The 26,145-nt window shown below is 36.2% G+C and overlaps 1 protein-coding gene across 2 annotated transcripts in view; it reads right to left on the bottom strand.

Annotated features, from left to right (window-relative positions):
- Positions 1-26,145, bottom strand: part of GAS2 (growth arrest specific 2) — a 126,237-nt gene that overhangs the window by 43,523 nt on the left and 56,569 nt on the right. For both annotated transcript variants that reach the window (XM_032358565.1, XM_032358566.1), the window contains exons 6-7: positions 16,262-16,403; positions 10,536-10,643 (exon numbers count right to left, since the gene is read on the bottom strand). In XM_032358565.1, the coding sequence (XP_032214456.1) occupies positions 10,536-10,643; positions 16,262-16,403 (250 nt within the window). The remainder of the gene's footprint in view (positions 1-10,535; positions 10,644-16,261; positions 16,404-26,145) is intronic.

The following is a 26,145-nucleotide window of genomic DNA, read 5'->3' as shown; positions in this document are numbered from 1 at the left end:
CATTTTATTGTATGAAACTTAAAATATACAAAATTTAATATATAAAAATATGATATTATTTAATCCTAGATCAACCACTTGCTAGCTGGATTACCTTGGGAAAGTTGTTAAATCTCTCTTATCTACAATTTCCCCCTCATCAGAGAGATATAAAAATTAACAATCATACTGATTTCTCTCGCAAAGTAATGAAAATAAAATGAGATGATGTGTAGGTGAACGTACTTCACAAATCATACAAAACTAAGATATACTCTACCACCATGAAGTACCAGGATAAAAAGTTAGGGACAGATGTTATTTAAAAATCACTCGGCATCCATTTTTAGGGAAGTTGCTTTCAAAAACATCATTTGCTACGCCAAAAATGTTCAGATTGTACTTCCTCTTAAGTTTACTGTAGACCCTTTAATAAAAATATAAAAATGTACAAAAGACAATTTCACCTCCCTACTCCACCATAGCATGTATAGGAAATCCTTTCATACATAATCAGGTTAAGGGTCTTAATTTTAGCTGCATAAAAGCAAATTGTAAATGAAAATATGGAAATATATAATTGCAGTAAATTGAAAATACCCCTTAGTATCCTCATTCCCATAATAAACTTTGGCTTCAGAAGACTTTTCAAATCTGGTCAATATATTGAAAAGAAAATCAATGAATATGTTGAACAGTGTGAAAACCATTCTGGCTAGTTTTTCTGATTTTTCTTTTTAGGGGGTGTTATTGTCTTATAAGACTCTTTGCTTCCTGGGTACTCTTCACTGGGTACACTGCAACAGGGGTTAGCTATTCAATTCCATTTTTCAGAGCCCACCCACAAAAGTCTAAGCAAATTAGGAGCTGTACATGAAGTGTGAGTCACTTAACAATGGATGCTGAAAAGCTGAGCAGCAATACTCACAATATGACTTGCCAAAAGACTAGGTGGTCTGAAATAGAATGAATAATGTAGAGTTAAAACCATGGGCCTTCAAATCAGATCTATTGAATTCAAAGAAAGTTTGACTGTTAGAGCTTTGTGACTTTTGGGAAGTAATTTGCTCACACATGCTTGGTTTCCTTACTGTTAAGGCAAAGATAATCATAGTGCCTATCTCAAACAGTTGTGAGGGCTAAATAAAAGAATTCAAGGAAAGTGCTTAGAAAAGCAACTGACACACAGCAAGCATTTAGTGAGTGGTAAATAGTATATGTAAAGAAATATAGACAAAATAAAACGTTTACCTTTTTTTCACAAAACCCTTAACTGGAGATATTAGGCACACACACACAAAAAAAAATCAATGTGAGAACTTTTTAACAATCAAAATGCCAAATCACTGAATATTGATATTCAATATTCAATATTGATATTCAATGTCTATATTGATATTCAATATTGATATTCAATATCTATATTGATATTCAATATCAATATTGTGCCTTTTCATTACATATACATAGATGTGTGAGTATATACACATATACACACACATATTACTATATAAGACATACACACAGGCAAATTTATCTTAATGGCAGGAAGGCTATAGCAATACAGAAATTGGAAATGCAGATCACAGGATCTAGGCTTCTCTTCAATGAAGCCGCTTAATTTTCCAATGCTTCTGTAAGTTTAAATAATTTTGATTTGTGGCCAGTTCGGTGGTGGTGTCTATTTATTTAGCTGCAGTGCAATGGCAAAAGGAAATGATTCTAGGTGAAATAGAGTCACACATGTATTGTACAACTTAAAGGCATGGTAAATCCATGGTAAATCCCATTGGAGATGAATAAATGGTAAATCCATGGTAAATCCCATTGGAGATGAATAAAAATGCTTATCATGTCAGCTGAAAAATACATGAAATTTTTAAAAACCTTCTCAATGCTAAGTGGCCAATAGTGACAAATTCTCCTGGGAAAGGGATCTTTGGTTCTAAGTCTTCATTTATTTATTGTTCTTTCACACTTGATCTACCTTTTAACATTTCAATGAAGGGAACAGTGAATTCTCCAATAAGAACACAGAGAACTATCTCAATATATTAACTAATCTTTTCATTCTTGTAACATACCAAATCACTTTTTTTTTCTTGCTTTCAAAAGTGGTGTCCAATGGTGTATTGGGTGCAATCTTGGACAAAGTCAAGTTTGAATTTCTCCATGTTTAAAGATTTTCAAATTCAAGAGATAAATCTCAGAAAGAGAGATCTCCATCAAGTAAATTTTTTTACAGTAATGATTAATCACTATTTATTTTGCATTCAACCAAGATCTTTGCCTTTCCCAGGAAAAAAAGAGGTGAAGAGGACTTATTACCATTTGCAAAGTCCTTTGAGAGATGTGCTACCAAAGTGTAAATTATATCCCTGTTATTCACTCAGCCTCGTTGCACATGAATAAATTACAAACAAATGAAAGTGTCTTTAATGGAGCAAAATAGTCCCCCCTCCAAAAGAATTTAAAATCTGAAATTAAAGTGTTTGAATACATTTTAAATGTCATTGCTTGCTTTTCCTGAATTAGTGTTCCGTTTTGGGGCAGTTGGGCAAAGAAAGGGATCCAATTTGGGTTCTAATAACAGCCTCCCTTCTCTTACCATGGATTAGAACACTAAATGCTACCCAAGATTTTACATACGTTAGAGGCAAACATGGCCATATTTTTTCATAGAAAAGAAATATAAGCTATGAAATAGCTTTGAAATCATAATCACCGCTCACATAAATTTTTAAATTAGATAAAATGTTTAGAATCATGTCACTCACAAAATGAATTTTAACATCCAGCTGCTGATTAACGGCTGTTTCCACAATGATAAATGAAAGTTTTATTTTCCCTGCTACTTGTTTGAAACTCCTTTGCATTTTTATATGACAGGTCATTTTTCATTACCAGGAAAGGTATGCAATTGAACTATGCTACTTTTTACTCACAGTAAATCAATGTGTTGTAAGAGCAGAAAAGAAAGTAGTATCACTCCCTATCATTGGACCTTCCCTTACAGCCAGTCCCAGAAGACACTGCCAGGTTGGGTTGCTATGGCAACCAAGCTTGTGTGCCTCTCTTGCTTGGTTTGTTACAGAGAATTGATCTTTACCACACAGGTATAAACCTGAAGAATTTATATGGTAAATAAGAAATTATAAAGAATCAGTAACAAGGTGTTTGACCTTTCCATTGATCAGAGATGATCTAATTCAAACGTAGTAGAAAGAAGGTGACTCCGTAAGATTTCAAATTCCTTTGCTGACTTCCAACTAAATTATTCATTGTCTTTTCTTTAGGCTCCTTAAGTAGTCACATTTCTCAAAGTGTGGGGTAGGGAGTGGTGAAATATCTTGAACCATTAGTGTGTTAGCATGGAACCTCAGATGAAGATTTTATCTAACTGTGAAGGTCTGATATAAAGAGGTCTTGAAATAGTATTAACCCACTTAAAAAAATATCTACAATTAGCAAAACGATTCCACAAGACTCTACTGGTAACAGAAGAATTAAATTCTGATTTCTATGAAAAAGATATCAGGACAGATAATATATCTTATAGAGAATTCTGCTTAGTTTTGCCTATTAAACATATAAAGCATTTTGGATAGCATCTGGCATACAAGTAAACATCTCATCCTAATAAATACTGTTATAATTTTATCACTATTGTAATACAGTCAGGCAAACACCTTATATTCTTTTCTTTATAGCAGGCACTATTGATTATGCAATCGTAATAACATCTGCATTTGGAGTATATTTAAAGTAAAAATGATAAAAGGAATACACTCCTGTGTAGCTGAGACTTAAATATATTGTGAAAGGTGCATGTCCTTCTTAGAGACCTAGCCTTGTGAATAACATATTTGCATTCAATGGACATGCCCCAGGGAGGCAGCGTGGAGTGGAATGTCTGGCAGTTGGGACTTCAATTTGTCCATCAACTTCTTCCTTGAAGCCTTAAACCCTCTAAGACTTTGTATTTTCATTTGTAACAGAAAGATAAAAGTAATTTCAAAACCAGCTGTGAGATGGAGAGAATCCAGAGAAACAATGTATAGAAAGATCCCCACTGAAGGGCATGTTAGGAATGATACTTCTTACATTTTAGGTGTTTTTCCTTTTAAGGATTTTCCAGTCATTTTCTTGAATCATAGTTTCCAAATGGAACTTGAAGGAAAAATGACTACAAATTCAATAATTCTTAGCAGTACTTTAAGATAGATGGGTTTTAACTCTGGCAAAAGGTAGAAAACTTTCAATATAGTTCTATGTTACTTTTTTCACTTGCTTCAATTGATAATATTTTTCCCAAAGTATGTTTTCATGGCCTCCTAGCCCAGGATGATGCTCTGGGTGGGGGTGTGGGGGGGAAGTGGGGAAGCCAGGAGAGGGAACATTTCTATGGTCACATACATCAAGAAAATGCTACATAGTACATCTCACTCTAGGAGTTAGTAGATCACATGAACATATTCAACCGTCCAAGAAATCTCAGATAATCTCCAATAAAGAAATCAATATTGCTTTGTGGTCCATAGCATTGAGTGGGAGTTAGGCCTGTGAATGCCACTTCAGCTACTCATTAGCTTATCACTTTGGGAAGTTATTCCACCTCCATGTTTCAGCTTCCTCATCTGTAAAGTGGGAACGGCAACAGTATCTACCACACCAGGATGAGAGGTTAAAATGAGATCTACCATGTGCTCATACAGAGGCTAATAGAGTCCATTCAATAACAAGAGTTCTTAAAGACACCTGTTTAAACTCTTTATCTTGATAACCGTTCTTTACAGATAATATCTCTGAACACCTTTCCTTGGGTGTTCAAACTCTTTTGGGGTAGCACTAGGAAACATATACACAGCTGGATAACGCCCCTTCTCTTTGCAGACCCATCAGTGAACCTTATACTCTGTTTTCTCTCTCCTAGTCATTAAAGCCTTAATCCATTGATATCTCTTTCCTTTATGGCTCAATTTTCAGTGACATGCAAATGGCCCAACCTGACATACTGATCTCTCTTAATGCATGAAGTAGATGTAAATGGCTCTAATGAATAGAACATCCATGGGGCAGGATCTTCACGCATAACAGAGTTGCTCTAATGTCCTGGTAGTAGGACATCCTGACAAGAGATAGAAAGCCAGTGGGATCTATCGCGAGGTAGCTGGCTTTCTGTGGTGCTTGATTTGGGCACTATTTGCTGAATAGTCTTTTACTTAACTAGAATTTGTCACTACCCTAACATTGCACTTGAGCATGGTTCAAGGAAAGGTGTTCATCCAAGGAGATAATAGGCCACAAGTTTACAAGATGCAAAGTCCCCCCTAATCTAAATAACACCATGATTCCAATAAACCTCCTTGCCCTTTTCCAGAACATGGGAAGCTTAGACAATGATCAGAAAAAGGAGCAGTCAGCTAATTAATCTGACACTCTTTAGACGTCCCCTCCTTTATTTCTTTTCAAATCTGCAATTGTATCATGTTGCTGACTTATCTTCTTTTAAAGAGTTCATATTTTTAATGTCATCATTAGGAATAAAAGCAGAACAAAAATTAGTTCATTCAAAATTCTATGCCCTCAAAAATTAAAAACTGTTTAATAATTATTCCTGTTCCATTCAAGTCTTAATCATAATTATATATAATTTCCACAGGGAGATATTTCATATGTAAATACCGTTTAAAAATCTAATTTTTCTACTTAACATCATATCTTCAGTATTTCCTCACAGTGATACATAGACGTCTTCAAAATGATCATTTCTAGCATCTGAATGGTTATATTTTTCCATGATCAGACATGCAAATTATTTCTAATTGTACTGTGTTACAACAATCTCTTCCTTCCCATCTTTTAGATGAGTGGTTTCAAACTTCAGCACACAGCACAATTACTTCGATGGCTTGTTAAAATGGAGGTGTCTGGGACCCATCTCAGGTGAGACCCAAGAATTTGCAATGCCACTGAGTTCCCAGATAATGTAAATGCTGATTATCTGGGAGATCTTTTTTTTTTTTTTCTTTACTGTAATTTTTCTTTTTTTTCTTTTTTTTTTTTTAAAGTAAGCTCTATACCCAACATGGGGCTTGAACTCATGACCCCAAGTCTAGAGTCACATGCTCTGCCAAGTGAGCTAGCCAGGCACTCCTCAGAGAGATCACTTTAAATAATTACTTATTATTTATACAGAACATTATCATCATTGAGTTCAGATTGAGAAATTAAATAGTATATTTTTATGGCATCTATGACATATTTCTGAAAACCTTTCCTACCAGTTTGTACAGATTTATATTGCCACCTGACTTCTTGATACTTGAAGTGTGGGTAGAAATCAACTAACTGTAAGAACTAAGACAATGGAAAATTCACGCTTTTTCCCTCAAAATCACAACTTGAAGCCTCAGATTCATTTATTTATATTTCAAAGATACAGATCATGGCTAAATGGTAAGGTCCAACCATCTGTTACCACAGAAATTAACAAAGAGCAATTATCATCTTTGTCCAATTTCAAAATCACTGAAAACCAACTGAAATATTTATACCTTGGAGCAGAGTAAATGTGTATCTTCACTACGCAGATACATATTAGCTACACTTAGCTTGCTTGCCCAACAGATAGTTCAGAAACCACGTCACTCACTGGAAGATGTAGGGCAAAAATCTGGCTTCAAATTGTTTTTGATAAGTTAGAAACAAGAGCATTCTGACTTTAGCAGAGGATTATTAGCGTGTTTGCCTAAAAGCCACAATCAAAAACCTCAGAGGTTCTCCCTTGTACTAAAGGATTCTTTATATTTGGTTAAAGACAATCCCTTACTATTAAATGGAGACATGCACATATAAATAAACAAGCCCACGTAAGCATATAGATGTGTGTATATAAATAAATATTAGATAGCCAGCAATGCAAAGTAGCTATTCATACACTGGTTTCTAGAAGCCAACAGATAAGACATATGTTTAGCAAAAATATCTGCTGCAGAAAATGTCTTCCAGGTTCTTTCTCTATAATCTGCAAACATTCTTGTATTTTTCATTCTTATTTGTTGTTATTGTATCTCTTTGAGTGTGTAAGGAGAAGTTGTGTTCAGATACATAGTAATTTTAAAACCATACATAAGTAAAGTGATTGGGTGTTGTCAACAAACCTTGAAATCTAGTTGACAATTAACTTGTTAGTTCTGGCTTATATGGAGAAGATTAGATGAAGAGTAAAAATACAAGAATCTTTTAAGATTAAGAAAATCTTGTATTTATGACTTTCTAAGGGATGATTTTTTCTGAGTTAGTGTTTTAGTAACTGTGATATCTTTAAGTAAGAGCTAAGTAAACAGTCCTAACAAGCCTTAAATGACTCAAAATTGTTCTTTGTGTGGACAGGTTCATTATGGCCATATGAAAACACTGCTGCTCTCAGAATGGACAGAAAACTAGGGGATAATAAACACTAATGTACTGTACCATGTATATTTCACTGTGTGTGTGTTTTATATAATGATATGCAGAAATGCATCTACTTATATTATGTAGTAAATATGGCCACACCTTGTAGCCTAAAAAGAGATATGGCAAATTCTAAAATATGCCAATGTTAAAAATGCAAGCATAAGAAACACAGGACGGCAATGCAGAGACAGTAAGGCAATCACTCCCCTAGTATGTTTGAGATTCTGACTATGAGCACTTAGTACTTAATCCAGGTGTTTAGAGCAAACTAAAGATATTAGCAGCAACAACCATAAGATCCCTTGAAAACTATGGTCTCTAAGTATTTTTGAGTCATAACTGTCAGTTCCTTACAGTGAATGAGTGCAGAATGACAATTAATTATAGTCCAAGCCACAAATCAAAAAGTACTAGTAAAAGTGTATACTCATCAATAAGACTTTGTTTTAGCTTTTCCATTCAGTTTAGAAGAAGAAATAGGGAGATAACATGTAATGAAAGGTGCATATGGTCTTCGTGTGACATTTCAGCTCCTAAACTTGGTAGAATGGGTGGTGAAGTCCTCTAGGGAAAACAGAGACAAGGAGAGGGGCCTTTTTAAAATCAGTTTACTCCATCATGGTGGGAATGGACACCTAGCAACCCAAAGGATAAGAATTTCAATGAATACACGTTAATGGATATTTTCCTTTTTTGACAAATACTTTTAGTTTCCAATTTATGCAGTGATAGCAAGTTTCGTTTCAAAAGGATTTGAAAAAAAAAATGGATCACTTTCAAAGTCAAATCTGTTATATGCCATTAATGAATCATTGAATATGACATCAAAAACTAATGATGTACTACATGCTGGTAATTGAACATAATAATAAAAGTAAACTAAAATCAAAAATAAAGTAAAACCTGTTGTAAAAATAAAACCAGTGTAAATTACCTGTGAACAGTATAAAAAGAGAAGGGGATTAGTACAGGTAATCACAACACTGTTCTACAGCACCTGGCATGGCCGAGTAATGCCATAACTTGCTTGGCCAATCAGGAAAACCATATTCCAGTTAATTCTCTTGCAGGCTCCCTTGTGACACCAGAAGCATGAAACAGAATGTGTGCAATATGTGTATTCTGTGGGAACTGATATTAAATTCAAATGCTCTCACTCAGGACCTCAATGAAATTTTTTTCAGTAAAGCAAATCTCATTTACTCTATAAACAATACATGAAAAGAATTTCAACAAAAGGAAACCATTTTCTGAATAGAAAAACAGAACATCAAAAAATACCTTAAATGTCCAATTGATGTAAATTTCTCATATTCATAAATATGGATATTAAATTCTCTGACCATTGACTAAATATGGAAGACCTGACACAAATAGACATATGTGATACACATTTTTACTTAAATATATTAGGCTACATTATAGGGAAAAGTATCTAATTTATTAATCAAGTGTTTGTTAACACTTCTAAAATAGGAAGTAATAATTACGTAGATAAATGAAGCCCTAGGTTTTGATTCTAGGCTTTAGGGCCTAACATTCTCAAGAAGTCTTGAGTCTCAAGAAAGGTTGACCTGAGAAAAGTCAACCTAGTAAAACTTAGCACATCTGTAGAGATGCTAAATTATTATTTTTTAATGTACTAAAGCAAAAGAAGGCAGTTTGGCAAAAATAAACACAAATGCTATTTTTCTAATAAAAACCAAGAGAACAATAAGCGAATACTGGGGCAACTGTCTATCTTAATGAGGGCATTCTTCAGATTTTTCTCAAACCCTTAATCATCACATATCATTATATTTTTCTCATCGTCATTACAATGCAAAATAGCAATTATTACCTGGAATTTTTTTAAAAAATCAATAAACATGACCCTAAAGTTGGATTAAAAAATGAAATGATGAACACTTTTTTAAAGGCTAATCACGATCAAGGTTTTCTTCAAATAACATGTTGTAGAGCCTTAAAAATTCGTCTTATGAATAACTTTCAGTCAAAAGTTGTAGTTAAGAAAACTTTACACTGACAAAATTTATACTGGGTCATCACTGATTTTGAGCTTTGTTAAGAATTTTCATTGATGGTACTTGCCGCACACATTTATTTTGTTCCACAAAACAGATTAACCAGCAAGATATTTTAACTTATTCAAATGAGAGAATGCAGTTCCTTTGAGTCCTAACCCCCATTCTTTAGGAAATGACTAAAAGATATGGGGGAGGGGGGGAATAGTTATTAATTTCTAGAAATAGCTGAGTGCTGTATTTTCACCTTTTTAATTTTGAAAAGAAGAATCTTGGTCTTAGAAAATGTCACAAATTTATTTTGAGATGAAATTATCTTGATTATTCACCAAAAAAGATCACAAGTAAAAAGCATGAGACATTATTTGGAGCCACTAATAATAACCTAAAACTTCTCATGGTATTTAGTCTGATTTTTCATTAGTAAAGTGGACATTAATGATTGCAAATGATTGTAAAATGGACAAAGACCACCAGAAAATTCATTAGCACCCAACCATGCTTCTTTATTCTAACCCAGAAAACAGTAAGAAATGACAGTCACTAGTTAACCACGCCATCATAATGAGTTTGCATTTTCATTCTGGTTCATGACCCAAACATCTTGAAAAAAATCATGTTCAAATCATTTGAAAAGCTACCAGGACCGATAGGATGATCATGTCCCAAACTTGGGATATGGAAGACCAGGGCAGGAGACTCTTTCTGTTTCCTATGAGGTGTGGGGTCTGGGGAGTGGAGGGAGGGGTTAAGTTCCTTTGAAATGAAATGTGTGAACAAAAAAAGGAATTTGATTTTTCTTTTCTCATTGTGTTTGGTCTCTATGATCTAGTTGATATGTGTATTTGTATGTATGTAAAAAGAGCAAGATAGTTCTATTTATTTAGCCCTCAGTAGTAATTATGTATAATATATTAACAAATGTTCATACCTCCTATCTTCAAATCCAACTCTATGTAGCATCAGGAAAGCTCCTGCTTAGTTATGGGTCACATGTTCCCTGTAATTCCCAACTCAGGTCCTGAATAGCCTCAGAAAGGACAAGATATCAAGTGAAAAGTAAAACTTTACCCTAATGAAGAGGATCTTTTCTCCCACTCGGTATCTTCCTTGAGAGAGCCTCTCCACACAGAATTTGTTTGGGCATTTGCAAGGAGGATCTTCGGAAATTCGCTTCACCTGAAAAAGAAGAGCAGGCAAAGTTCAATTTTTCCTTAATCAGATTCCATTTAGATTAATTTGTTCTGTGGGTTCAAAGGCCCCCAGACCATTAATGCTTTTAGATTTGTTCTATATCAAACTATGGACACGATATGAGCACAGGAATATCACATTAAATCCTAACTATATAAAAGTCAGGCCCTGAAGGCATTTTCCAAAGGCCAGTAACCACACAAAGGAATAAGCTGGATGATGACAATAAAGATGATGCCGGAGGATAATGATGAGCAAATCAATTGGCAGTGTAGAAATAACGAGCTAGGTTCTCACTGGGGGAGTACGGACGAGATCGTGTACGTTGGGTTGCCAAGATAAATACATTGAAAGCTAGAATAGAATGTGTGTTAACAGGGTAAAATTTCCTCATTATGATTTTAATGATATTAATTTTACCATTTTCAAAATAAATGAGAATTAAATTTTTTTTTTAACGAGCCTACTGTTTCCATATTATTTTGAATTCTAAGATTTCCTTTAGGAAATCATCTCTACTTCACCCAGAGTCAACCAGCAATTCACTCCAGGTCAGTAATTCTCACCTACCAAAACTATTTTTGTGGCAGTGTCTCACAATTTACATGTCATATAGAATCCCTGTCTGAATATCAGATTTTATCTCTATTTTAACGATCTCCCTACTTTAAAAAAAAAATACATAATCTAAGTGATATGAACCACATTCTGGGGTAGGGTGGGGTCAATGAATATGTTCTCAGAGTTCCTCTATATGTATTTCTTTCTAAGTGTATTTGTAAAAGTGTTTTTGAAGTAAAAGTGCATATACATATACACACATGTTTTTAAAGTAAAAGTATATATATAAATAATGTAAATATATAATATATATAATATATTTATATGTAATATAAATATATATTTCTATTTTATAATATATTTATATATATTATAAATATATAAATTTATATATCAATTATGTTCCATTTATACCATTGCTAATTTATACATATCTTTTCACCACAATAAGGGCTTCCATGAAAAAGGAAGGCTGGAAGGAAGGGAGAGAGGAAAGGAAGGTAGAGACAGAGAAAGGACTGGCCATCTAGCAGAAAATCAGACAGTCAGCAACATAAAGACACACGGTCCGAACTTTAAAAGAGCCATGCTTGGCACAGCTTCAATGCTGCATAGGAACTGGGCAAAGCAATAAATTGGTGTTCAAGTGGTTCCTCTAAGACAAGACAATCACGATTATGCATGGAAAGTGTTTCCATCTTGAAGTGTTCCTAGATGAAACACAGAAACTATTGGTTTCAAAAGAAAGAAAGGACAAGAAACATATTCTCAAGTGACCTGCCCTTCTCCATTGCCTTCCTAGCTTTGAAAATGGACCGGCTTTTTAAAATCAAGGGCTTTTTTGTAGTTGTGTGAGAGGTGGAGGCAGAAATGGAAGAGACAAGGCCAGACTGTGGGTAGTGGAAATACATCGTGAAGTCAACAGTGACTGATGACATCTGTGCTTCTTACATTACCTTGGGACAAGTCAGTCTGGCAGGTGTTCTGTTTTTGGCCAGGAACTCAGCCAATTTTCTGCTAAAACAGGATTTCAAGAGGAGCCTGATTACTCAGAATTATACTATCTCCCATCCCCAGACTGAGGACGTTGATGGAGAAGAGGAAGAACGTAAGAATGGTTTCTTAGAACGGAATTCAATTCATTGTGTGGGAACTCGCTCACAGTGAGCAAAGGCCAACCGAGAACTCAACACAACCCGATCTTTATTTACTTATTTATTTTGGTTACAGTTGATTCCTTCTATCAGGACATCTGGAGAATGTATTAATCTGAATGAACTCCACATTCAGTGGGTTTCTCTAAAGATATCTTGATAAAGAAGGTGGCATGGATTATCCGCATAAAGGATTATCTTTTTTTTTTTTTTTTCCAGGTTTCCACAATTCCCCTACGGAAATTTGAGGATACACAGGAAGTTTCAAACTGGTAGTTATTTTTGAAACTGTTCATGGAATATGATATCTTAGGACAACGTTTCTTTTTTTATTCTTTTTCCTTTTCCCCTTCTTCTTTTTTGCTCCCCTTCTTTATTCTCCTTCTTTTCCCTTCCTTTCTTTTCTTTTCTTTCTTTCTTTTTTTTTTTTTTTTGAGGAAATAACTTCGCCAGAGTAAAAATAGCCAATATTATTAACAAAACACAGGGACTTTGCAAGCCATCTCTATCTCTCTCTCTAATACCCCTATTCTGTAGCACACACCGCTGCTCAAGAATTTCAACTCTCCTATGGCTGGTAAGGCCTCACACACAGCAGAGCAGTTGCCATAGGAACTCTTTCCTTTTTATATTTGACATATGAAGCTCTGATTTAAACCGTGGGTGAGGACCAAATTATTTTTCTCTTTGTTCCACTGTCCCTGAAACAAAACACACCAGTAAAAAACGACCCCTTAGCCAGAATGTGAATATTTCAATGCAATTTCCCCAATGTAGAGTGAAAAAGCCTGTAAAAGACGGCTGTGTCCAAGTAAGTCTGGAAAACTCCAGATGAAACAAGACTCTCTCAGAGAACTCACTACTGCTTTTGATCTGTCAATGCATGCAATGCCAAACTCTAGATAGGGACTATATAGTAAGCTGTATTTCTCAAAGGAACGTAACCATGGAATTCGTTCCCCCATGGGGCCTCTGGCAGTATGTCTGATTAAACATTATTTGAGAAATGTTGGTTTAAAGGCTTTCAGAACAGAGTACAATAGTACAGAAACATCCACGTGACACATTTCCTACATTCAATTAAAACCCCTTAACTAAACAGACAGTTATGTTCCCAAACTTCAGGTAAACGTCCAGGGGGTTGAAAGCTCTTCTGAAATCCCCTTCATGGTCTGCAGCTGAGAGAAAAGAACTTGGAGTAGGGAGAACCACCCCAGAGCAATAGGCCACTTTCAAGAGAGTACCTGTCTCGTTCTGCTGCTCAGTGGGAGTCTTGGCAAGACTTTTCCAAAATCCCTTCCATGCTTTTTGCTCCACCTTCTCTCTCCTGTCCTTTTACTCCCCCTACCCAAGGGATGGCCCCACATGGGACAAGATGGTGAAGGAAAGGAACCGGGTTCCTTCTAGCTACTTCTCCCAGGTTCATGTAAATGGCTTCAAGGGGCAACATCTCCACCATCTGCAAAGCTACAGCAAGGTTGAGTAAGTACAACTATTTCCAGAGCACATGGCTTTGCTTGATAAACAGAAGAAGGCAGAAGCTTTTTTAAACTTTTAGAAACTACACTGGTCATTTATCCCTCATGCATGCCACTGGATAAAGACATGTGAATAAAATAGGATACTGTCGTGGAGACCAGGAGCCGCACCTTGAGAAGAATGAGCATTTATGTCCAATAAGGCACATACTTTATTAAATATACACAAAGCTTTGGGGCATCAAGAACTAACTTGTCAGTTTTTCCTGGGATAAGAGATGCTGACAAAAACTTTATATAGGAGGCGGTGCCATCTGAATTTTATAAGATGAAAAAGTGCTTATATGAATATTCAAAGATTGAGTAAGCAGAAGTCTGAAGAGGAAAGCAAGTGAGGAAAAACACAGGATATAAAATGACCTTGGAAATTTTGGATTAGCAGGCATGTTTACAATGGATACATCAGAATGCAAGAATAAGTCCACAGGGTAAAAAGTCCAGGAAAGGCAAAATGGGCCAGATCCTGGAGCGCTTATATGGTGTGTCAATGAGTTTGGGCATTATCCTGGAATGTGACAGGGAACCCCTATATAATATTAATCAAATCTGAGTTGCATTTTTTGCTGATCATTCCTGTAGCAATAATGTTCAGGAAGATAATTTCAAGAACAGAATAGTAAATAGTTATCAAACACCAGAAAGTGTTCTCTTAATTTGCAAACTAAAAAAAGTTCATTTGAGAGGCTGCTTCGGTGGCTCAGTTGGTAGAGCACCCTGACTCTTGATCTCTGGTCAGGTCATGATCTCAAGGTCTTGAGATCCAGCCTAGTCTGGGTCTCCAGGCTCAACACAGGCTCTGTTTGTCCCTCTCCATCCCCTTCCTTACTCTCCCCTGCGAGCACTCACTCTCTCTCTCCGTCCCCTCCATCTAAAATAAATAAATAAAGATAAAACTTTTTAAAGAAATTCATTTGATTCGGTGATCCATTCACTGAAAGGCCTAGGGTGATGTTGGCCAGAACTCTGCCTCTGATGGAGAAAATAAACAGAGGTGACAGCTAAGAGGAAAGGAACAAAAATCAAGTGCAGTCGCCCCAAAGAAACACATTTATAAGAAAAACCAAAGGACTTGTGACCAATCCTTAAAACTGCCCTGTGATTTAAAAATTTTTTTAGATAGCATTGGATACAAATGTCCTTCCTAGTCTTTAATTCCTGAGCAACTCGAGCAAAAGAAACTAAATTAAACTGGTATTGGCTAAGATACATTGACAAGCTAAGTTTTAAGTCTGCTGCCTTTAGAAATGGAAATTCTCAGTCTGTCAAATTGTGGTACTTCTGGTTCTGTGACTCTGCAATATAGGCCGTAATGTTACGCAGGGAAAAGCAAAAGGCAAGCAATCTTTCCTCCACATCCTACAGGGTCAGTCAGCCCTTACCCCAGCTCTTCACAGCTCAGACCCTAGAGAAGGAAACTCAACTATGGGCCAGCATGGCTTTTCAGTCCTGCCTGTTCCACAAAATGGCATTATGTTTGGTGCTGGTTTCTAAGTACCTTCCCCATGTATGAGACATACTTTAATCTAACATCCCTGAGGTAACTATTTTTTTGAAAAACTGCCCCCTTTTTTGTTTTTGTTTTTTTTTGCACTCAAAGTTTATGGGCTGGGAGGTGAATGCATGCACACAACCAAACACACTTCTTATAACCAAGAACTACTTTTAACAGACAACAGAGGAGCCCAAGAATTTTGATTCATCCAGGTTGCTGATCCTCCCGAATCTGTTCTCTGTGATTATGAGGGTCTATGAAAACATTCCCTACTCTACCAAAGACCACGACTCAAAGACTCTGCTAGTGAGAGGGGTGGGGACCACAGACAGCAAAACTGGGTTGGAGTCTTAGCTCCTCTCCCCTCAGCAGGCATCTTAATTTCTGCTTCAGTTTCTTCAACAAGAAAGGAGCCCCATGATAACAAAAGCACTTGAAAAACAATGATAGATTCTGGCCCATAGCAGGCAGGTAGCAAAGGGCAGTTCTGTTCCCTGTGGTATGTTGGTGTTCTCTTCTCCTACCTCAGGCTTCTTATCTGTGAAACAAAAAACCATAACCCAAAACATCAAGGTTGAACTGTTTGCAAAGATAATTTTTAGGAAGTTAGCTTATCCTAAAATTTCAGATACTACTCAGTAGAAATCAGGTCACTATTTTAAACGACTGGCTCAGTTTGGAATCTCAAAATGACTACTTCCACTGTTGTAGGACTACAAACTTTTTCATAGGATTTAAAAATGAATTTGAATGAAATTGAAATAGGTGAAGGTTAGATTGACAAGAGATTGTACAGAATGACTTTTGAAGTTCACAAAAGAGTAAGGGCTGGTAAGAAATCCAACCAATTTCACTTACGGCATCATCCAGTAAGTTCCCCGTACTCTTTTTTCCAGAAGACTTTGATGAAGGAGAAGGTGAAGGAGAGGGAGCAGAAAGTGTTTCTTCTTGTTCAATCTCTTTTTCCAATTTTATCAAACCAGGAGGCTCCACACCATACCTTTTAAAAGACACCAGATCAGTACACATGCATAACTTCTAATGATTTACTTACCATATGTTACATTTGATCATGACCACCATAGGACCAAATTGCTGACTTTTTAAAACTAACTTTCTCTGGCACTGAAATGGTAAGTTCTAAAATTGGCCTCTCTTAAAGCAGGAAAAAGCACATATATCTGATTTTGATATAGATATATACATAAACACTTATGTTTAGATATGTATATAGACACATGAATAGACAACTGGCATATTAAGAATAAAAATACTCCATGTAATACATTGAGGCAATAACATGAGTTATCATGTAAACTTTAGTCTTCAGCTTTTAGATTTATTAGATTTGAGATTTGTAAATGAATTCCTATTTTGAAGACAAGCTTGTTAAAGATGAAAATAGCAATCCCCAAAATGAACATCCTTAAAGGATTTAACAGAGAAGAAATGACTGTTAATTGTATATACCTCCTTTGAGTCCAGAACAATGTTGTGTGGGATTATACTGTGTCCTAGATTATACACTTAAAAACAATGTAATGAAAGTAGGTATGGGGTCCAGTGAAAGAAAATGAACAAAATCAAATAGAGAAATAATTTAGAATAACAATGTTAAAAATTATGTTATAAATTATTAATACCCTAGAAGTTCAAAAAGAGAGATGTAACAGTTGTTATCGGCATTCTTATTTCCCATAAACGTAATTTTCTTTAGCTAAATTTAAAATTGGTTTGGTTTCTTAGATGCTTATCTAGTATACCTGGGTGAAGAAGACCAAAGGTAATTCCAGAATGTGAGAGTTGTTGTAATTCCAGAATGTGAGAGTTGTTAAGGATCTTTGGGATCATCTAGTTATATTTTACATTTTTACAAAATAAAGAATAAAGATCCAGAAAGGAAACAGAATCAGCTGGGAGCAAGACAAAGACGCAAATTCAGATTTTTTTCAGTGTAGGGCTTAGGTTCTTTTTCTCTGACATTTTAATCAGGTGATTACATGTTAGAAAGGAGAGGAATGAGTCATTTGGGAAGTTAAAAAATAGGTGATGGATAATCTATAAAGAAAATAATCTACATAGAATAAATATGTAGATGGTATGTCTACTACCTTAGAGTTAATAATATATTCAAAAGATCATTTCACAGCACTCACCAAAGCACATACCCTCCCCAATGTCCATAATCCCACCCCCTTCTCCCAAACCCCCTCCCCCCGGCAACCCTCAGTTTGTTTTGTGAGATTAAAAGTCACTTATGGTTTGTCTCCCTCCCAATCCCATCTTGTTTCATTTATTCTTCTCCTACCCACTTAAGCCCCCATGTTGCATCACCACTTCCTCATATCAGGGAGATCATATGATAGTTGTCTTTCTCTGCTTGACTTATTTCGCTAAGCATGATACGCTCTAGTTCCATCCATGTTGTCGCAAATGGCAAGATTTCATTTCTTTTGATGGCTGCATAGTATTCCATTGTGTATATATACCACATCTTCTTGATCCATTCATCTGTTGATGGACATCTAGGTTCTTTCCATAGTTTGGCTATTGTGGACATTGCTGCTATAAACATTCGGGTGCATGTGCCCCTTTGGATCACTACGTTTGTATCCTTAGGGTAAATACCCAATAGTGCAATTGCTGGGTGATAGGGCAGTTCTATTTTCAACATTTTGAGGAACCTCCATGCTGTTTTCCAGAGTGGCTGCACCAGCTTGCGTGTAAACCTGGTGATTCACAGACCTGTACCCCTGGGGATAGAGTATTATGCCTCCATCAGAAAGGATGAATACCCAACTTTTGTAGCAACATGGACGGGACTGGAAGAGATTATGCTGAGTGAAATAAGTCAAGCAGAGAGAGTCAATTATCATATGGTTTCACTTATTTGTGGAGCATAACAAATAGCATGGAGGACATGGGGACTTAGAGTGGAGAAGGGAGTTGGGGGAAATTGGAAGGGGAGGTGAACCATGAGAGACTATGGACTCTGAAAAACAATCTGAGGGTTTTGAAGGGACGGGGGGGTGGGAGGTTGGGGTACCAGGTGGTGGGTATTATAGAGGGCACGGATTGCATGGAGCACGGGGTGTGGTGGAAAAATAATGAATACTGTTATGCTGGAAATAAAAAAAAAAATAAAATAATACTAATCAAAAAAAAAAAAAAAAGATCATTGAATACAAAAGCTTAGATTATTGTCCTGTTCTAATGGCTTGTTACTTTAACTCACATCATCACACATGTGTTCAGGATACACTTCCAGAGGAAACAACTTCCCCACTCTTGATGTTTTTGTCCTTGTCGAGGGTACTCAATTAGTTTAATTCCTGGCCTCTCTCTTTCATTACTCACACTTTTCCAGCAAGACGGAGGGATTTATCAAACTGTAAAATCTAAGAATCAGTTAAACTTGCTTGACTCAGTTCACCTTTCTGAACAAGCTTTCTGAACTCAGCTCACACTTTCAGCTACAGGGAAGTAGTTGTCCCCAGAAAGGCCTCCATAGAAAATTCCATCTTTGTTTGTAATTAGGTAGTTAATTGCCCTATTTCTGGAGGTCAAAGACACTAAGCATGTCTGCCAACTTGGATCTTTTTTTTTTTATTTCTTAATTTTAAAAATTAACCTATAATGTATTATTTGTTTTAGGGGTACAGGTCTGTGATTCATCCGTCTTACACAATTCACAGCACTCACCAGAGCACACACCTCCCCACTGTCCATCGCTCAGCTACCCCATCCCTCTACCCTCCTCCACCCCAGCGACCCTCAGTTTGTTTCCTGAGATTAAGGGTCTCTAATGGTTTGTCTCCCTCCCTGGCTTCATCAACTTGGATCTTATCAGTAGTAAAAGTGATATTTAAGGTTCCATCTGTAACTCTTTTATTCCATTCTCTAATATTTTTTTTCCCAGAATTTAGAGGGTAAGGATCCATGCTGTGTCAGAAGCTCTTTGAGAACTGAAAACTTGGAATTTAGTACAAAACAGTCTAGCTCCACAGAACAACTGCTTTCTTGAGAACCATCTAATGAACTGAATAATTTTTAGTTAAATAAATCATTAGCTAAAAGACCTAGGCACTATTCATCATATATCTAATGTTTTATATATATTATCCAGTTAATGGGACATAATGGAAACAGGCAATAGACTGCAAATCTGTATCAGTGGAGACTAGTGTCTAATTCACAGCACCCTCCAGAGCCAGCATAGGTCCTGGCGCACAGCAGGTACTTAAGGGCTGCCATATGAATGAAAAAAAAAAAAATCCCGTTGTATCATACAACAATAATTTTGAGATCCAAATATGAATTTAGTTTCATTGTCCTGGATCTTTAATTGCATATCATTTTATCTTTTTTGAAGGTTTTATTTATTTATTTGATAGAGCGCTTGAGTGGGGGGAGGGGCAGAGGGAGAGGAAGACAGAGGGAGAATCTTAAGCAGACTCCCCGGATGAGGGCTGAGCTGGTGGGCCTTGATCTCATGACCCTGGGATCCTGATGTGAGCTAAAACCAGGAGTCCAACAACTTAACTGAGCCATTGAGGTGCCTCAATTGCATATATCACTTTAATAAAACATGTCAATATTAAGTGCATACAAATGCTTTACCAAAAATTTTCCAGCAGATTTTAAACCCTATCCAAAACTAAACCAAATACATTATTTTTCTTTCCAGTACTTCATTAGTTACACTGAAGTCAACCCAGCATCTCATTACTGATGACAAGTACCAACAACACTCACATGGAGATTTGTGTATCCTTCTTCCCTGAGGTAGACTTGAGCTCCCTGTGCCATTAACCTACTCTTAAAATTTAGCAAGTCGCTTGACCTCGAGAAGTCTGTTTTCTATCAGGAAAGTAGACATGAAACTGGCCTGCCCCAGAGGGCTGATGTCATGGTGTGGGGAGGGAGCGGGGGGAGGATGCTGGAACAGCAGCTGCTATTGAACATCTTCAGGGTCCCCTGCACGGTCGGGCATCCTGACATACATTCTTTCTGAGGCTCCTTGTAAGTTCAATGCAAAATGGAAATTCTAACTCCTGTTTTAATGTGGTTAGGAGAAATGAAAAGAGTATCCATCACAGGGGTGCCTGGGTGCCTCAGAAGGTTAAGCATCTGCCTTTGGCTCAGGTCATGATCTCCAGGTCCTGGGACTACACCCCGTATTGGGCTCCCTGCTCAGAGGGAGTCTGCTTCTTCCTCTCCCTCTGCCTCTCCCCCTGCTTGTGCGCGGGTGCGCACTCACATGCTTGCAAGTTGTCTCTCTCTCTCAAATGAATAGAATCTTAAAAAAAAAAAAAAAAAGAGTATTCATTATATGTTCAGGACAGTGTCTAACACATGGCACAGCCTCTGAAATTGTGTTGATAATTGATGAATCAAAGTTTTACCATTAGGAAACTACAGCACTAAAGAGTTTTTGACGAAGCTTTTTGAGTGAAAAATGTATTATACCACCAGATGAAATAAAGTAGGGGCCTGAAAATTAAGATGTAATGGAGTATTATTACTACGGTTTATATTATTACTCCTGTTTGTATCCTTTACAAAGGAACTCCTTATAGGCTTTCTTTATACTCGTTTTCCTAGAATTATAGAGCAGCAGAAATTTCTTAGTTCAGGATATAGCCAAACGAGTTAGAAATTCAGCTTTGTTCCTAACTCGTTGGATGAACTTCAGCAGGCAACTCTTTTTCATCTCCCCAGACTTCTTTGAATTCTTAGTCCATCAAGGTATAAAATTTTGTTATATTTAATGTTCTTAAGAGAATAACACAAACTGGGCAGCGAACCTAGAGGAATTTAATGCACTAGAATTCACAGCCAAAATTAAAAGTCAATCACAAGTAAAAACATCATATTTGAACGTATAAATTAAGCCAGTTGGAAAATATGATTTCATTTGTAATTGTTGCTGGATTCAGGCCACCTTTCAGGAACAGGCTGAATAATTTTTTTACTTTTCTTTTCTCTCTCTCTCTCTCTCTCTCTCTCTCTGCTTTTTACAAGTAAAATAATAATGTATTACTAGAGGAACAATAGGCTTCACCATGTCTGATCCAAAGTTAGCCTAAGTTTGAATGAAGTTGGTAACAAAACCATACATGGAAAGCCTTGCCCTGGAGATTTTTCTTTATCTGGAATGCTGAAAATTAGCTCTGCCACTGAACATAGAGAATCAACACTAAGCTCCAAATCTCTGCTTATATTGGCTTTTAAATACTTCAAGCTGCCTAGGGTAGAGCCAGCCAGTCCCAAAATGCACACTTAAATACGATTCATTGGCTTCCTGTCTGTCTGGAGATGTCAACAGGCTGTAAATCACGACATTCCCCTGAGGCTGGGGGCTCACACCTGCAAGCCAACTTGGTCACCAAATAGGTCTTTTTTTCTGCTCTCCAAAAGGTTGCTTTTACTGGTTTGCATGATTAATTCTATACCACCTCACGTTTCTACTCTATGAGGTTGTCACAAATCTATACTGTTTTCTATTCCTTTCCAGCTATGAGATTTTTTGAATTTTGGGAGAGAGAATTTATTGTCTTCACACTGAATAAGGGTCCAACTAAAGAGAGTAAGAAGGTTGAATCCGCTAAAACCAAACCCTCACATCTGTATACCCCAGTGATAGGAGAGTAGGGTGAATAATTAAAGGGCAAGGAATCTGGTTTTGTCTCATTGAAAAAAAAAAAAAAAAACACAAACTGCTAGGGACAGGATCTTCTGGTTAATAACTTTCTGAAGAGGTACTAGGAATGGCTTTTTCATTTTTCTGGCACATGACATGATTTTTGAGATTGGTCTAGATGACATAATTGAGCTTTCAAACTGAGCCCTGAACTAAGAGAATTTATAAACTATTTAGTAGACTAGAGTTTTCAAACAAAGGACATCTGGGACCTATTTCAGTAGAGTAAGGGGGACACATTTTAGAAACTCCCCCTTTTTAAGGCAGATAAGTTTATAGATAAACAGATGAGTTTATAGTTGACAGTTTATAGATTCTTGCAAGATAGTTTTGCCCTATTTTTATACTGTTTTGAAGTAATTTAAAGATAGATTTACATTTGGAAGGAAATTTCACTCACGTGAGCACATGTGATATTCTTAGCAGAGTCAAGTGTTTTAAATAGGATGTGTTAATTAATAAACCTTGTATAAGAATATTTTTATTTTAAGCAACACTTCATTAGGCCATGCATTGAAATAGGAGACTAACAAAAATGTTCACCAAGTATATTTCTTTCAAATGGTCATAAGTGTTATTCAAAATTAAAGAAACACTCAAAAATAATAATATAAAAAGCTCCACTAAGATATTAATTATTGATTATGGCCCCAGACCAAAATATCAAAAGTTTTTAACTTATAGCATAAAGGTAATCTTAGTTCTGTAGTCTGTAAAATGTCGACTTCATAGGGACATTTTTCAGCAATGAATATCAAAGCATTGCCATTAAAAAGATCTTTCAGGTTTTATTGACCTGCTTTTGCTGAGTGTTTTACTTTTTAAAAGGAAAACATGCATATTTTACACACAGAAACTGACATGGTTTCTGAAATATTAACAGTGGGATTTCACTCTCCAGTGATGATAGCTCTATTCAGTCGAAAATAAAAGGAAGTTTTACCCATGAGAACAAAAATAAGTGGTCTCATTCTCCCATCTCAGAACTCAGAGAAGCCCACAGCTCTCAAAGGAGTGTCACTGAGCGTTCCCAGTCAGGAAATGGCAGAGAATCAGAAACATCTTGAGAATCATATCTGAAGTGATGTGGATACTTTTAAGATGACATTTATGTAATTTCAAGGAGTTAATGTTTAGAATCAAATATTAAAAACATCAACTGTCAGTAATTATTAGAAAAATGTTCACAATTCATAAGATTGTACTGGGGACTTCATTATAGTAAAAAACTCAACAAGTGTGTGAACAAATTAATGTACTGATTCATAAGAGCTTTCCCCAAATCACTTCTAGTTTTGGCTAATGATGTCTTAACTCAGTAATTTCTGTAATCCTCTAATGGAGGCACTAGGAGAGGAGGAAGCAGAAGGTAAAGATGCAGACATAGTTTCAATATGTTCAAAGAAAATTTTAGGAATAAAATGAGGTCAGGTGGATGAATTTTCCTTTTTTTTCCCCCTTTAACTAATATGCTCCAACATACAGCTTAGGGAGTGAAATTTGGGTTTACTGGTTTCTGTCTGTAAAGCACAACTGAACTTCCATTCAGATAATAAAAAAAAAAAAAAGATAAGATCTTCAAATGTGTACAGATAGAAACTTAAGCAGACATGTATACTTAAATGTTCAGTCTATCCGATTGATATTCAACTGTTTTACCTTATGCTGCACACAACAAAAGTAACACCCTAAATGATCTCAGCATGTTTTCTGGGTTTCAGTGTAAGTACAGTATTTCATGTCACTCAAGTAAGTGAAGAAAATAAAAGCAAGGTTTATAAATAGAGCATTGTAACATAAGGGTTATCTTAATCCTTAGATAATTCCTTTTTGAAATTAGTAATATCTTTGTAATATGAATAATTACTGCCTTCACCAGCTTACATGGTTGTTAAGTATGGTCAGAAATGGAGCAACCCATTCGTATCATAAATAACATTGACGATGGTGATAATCCTAATACTAGCAGGATGAAAATGTGGGGGGTGATGGATCGGCTAATGGCATAGACTGCAGTGTGGTTGCACAGATATACACTCATCTCCAAGCTCATCAACTCGTATACATTAAATATGGACACCTTTTTGTATGTCACCCAATAAACTGGTTTTCTTAAAAAAGAATGATAAAGAAATGGAACAACCCAGACTATCAGTTTCAAACTGGGGGGGGGGGGGGGGGGGGAGGGGGACACATAAAACTTGACATGATCCATCACCATGAAATTGCCCAGGCCCTTATGATTCTCTGTCATTAAAATTAAGATCTTAATTTGTTTTATGTACTATGGCAAGGGGTAATTTATGCCAGACTTGGAACTGAAGGAAAGGGGATTTTTAAAGGGATTTGTCATTGGGTAGCATGTCTTCTCCTTTGATGACTCCGTCATAGTTAAAAAGTCTGGTCCAGCAGGATTCCTACCTGAGTGCTCCAGTAATATAAAGCATAATCAAAAAAATAAAATAAACCCAGAAAATAGGCAAATATTATAAACTAACAAGAGAATAATGACATCTTGCGACTAATTCTGCAGATGGTGCACCACCTTCTCTCTACCTGTATATCATGGCTTTCAGAATCACGATGCTGACTTGATTCATGTATTTAGATTATTAAAACAACAAAATGGAATCTGGCCCTTTAGAATATTCTAGGAGTATAATTAAAATTTAAATAATTGAACAAAGAATGTTCTGCCTTATCTCTTAAGTAGAAACCATCCATGTTTCTCTCACTCTAACATTTCAGTGGCAGCCGCTCATTTATTGAAATTTTACTTTGTGTGTTTTTCTTCTCCTTGTATTTTTCACTTTCCCCCTTTTAGGGGATATCTGTAGAGTTCAAAGGATACCATTCCTTTGACTCAAGGTTGTTTGCCCTACAGGTCAGAAGCCCCAAGACTGGGTGGCTTAGCAGAGTCCTAGAAGCAACTGATGCCGTTGTCTTGCTCCCTCATAGAACCCAAGAAGGTGACAGTTCTGTAGGGGGGGTGGGGTCCAAAGAAAGAGTGGGACACTCCAAGCTCAAACTAAGCCCCAGTAGTAGAGGCTTGAGAGGACAGAGGACCAGGGGACCCTTTCCCATGGTCTTCACACAGTATCTGGGAACAGTATGGGAGAGAATAGGGAAACCTCCAAATGTCTCACATTGGCTTTTTCATTTTGAGTGGAGCCTCAGTCATATTTAATTTGATTTTTTTAAATTAAAGACTCTTCCTCGTACCCACGTACTATGGTAAAGTAAAATTCATACTTGATATACAATTTGTTGAGATCATGTTGTCGATCATGTTTTATGGAACCTGGAGTTACTTCTGATTGCAGGTTAATTTCCCACTGGATCAAAACCAAAAATAAAAACAAACAAAAAAGCCCAGGTCTATTCACTGGCAGCAAGCTTTCTACCCATTGCTGTAATTTGCTGATGGGTATGCCTTGTATTTTCTTTACCCCGATTTTCTTTATAAATTTTTCTTTGAGAATTTTCACCCAGAGCTAGCTCTCACTTTATCTTATTGGCTCATCTGATCTCTATCCTAACAGTATACCCAGATTTTGGTGAAAAGCATCTAAATAATTCGAATTTTTATTTTGAATCAAGTCTTCTTTGACCACTTACATCTTTATTTCTAATTCTTTGGGTTTCATAGAACTGTCAGAAGTTCTCTTTGGTCATTTGCGAGAAAATGAAAGATAAGACACGAAACCAAAGCAAGTCACCTGAGGTAATAAAGTCCTTTTCTCTGTCTATTTAGCTATGATTTTGACTTTTACAATTACTTTCTTTTTTCCTAGAAGAAAATGATTCCAAACGTATTTTCACATATGAAGGAAAATATTCTATGCCATTCTCTAATGAAAATATGGAGAATAACTGAAAAATTATCCCCCCCCCAACTTAGCAGTAGAAGCTAAAAGACCTGAGACATGGGATGCTGAATGAGGGAAAATGAGAAAAAAAGAAATTTATTTAATAATAAACTTATCAAATATTAGTAGATGGTATTAGGAATTACATTAAGAATTAAATTATAAAGAAT

Source organism: Mustela erminea, chromosome 9, assembly GCF_009829155.1.
Source record: "Mustela erminea isolate mMusErm1 chromosome 9, mMusErm1.Pri, whole genome shotgun sequence".
NCBI classification, from domain to species: Eukaryota; Metazoa; Chordata; class Mammalia; order Carnivora; family Mustelidae; genus Mustela; species Mustela erminea.
This window is presented reverse-complemented; position numbering and strand designations above follow the sequence as displayed.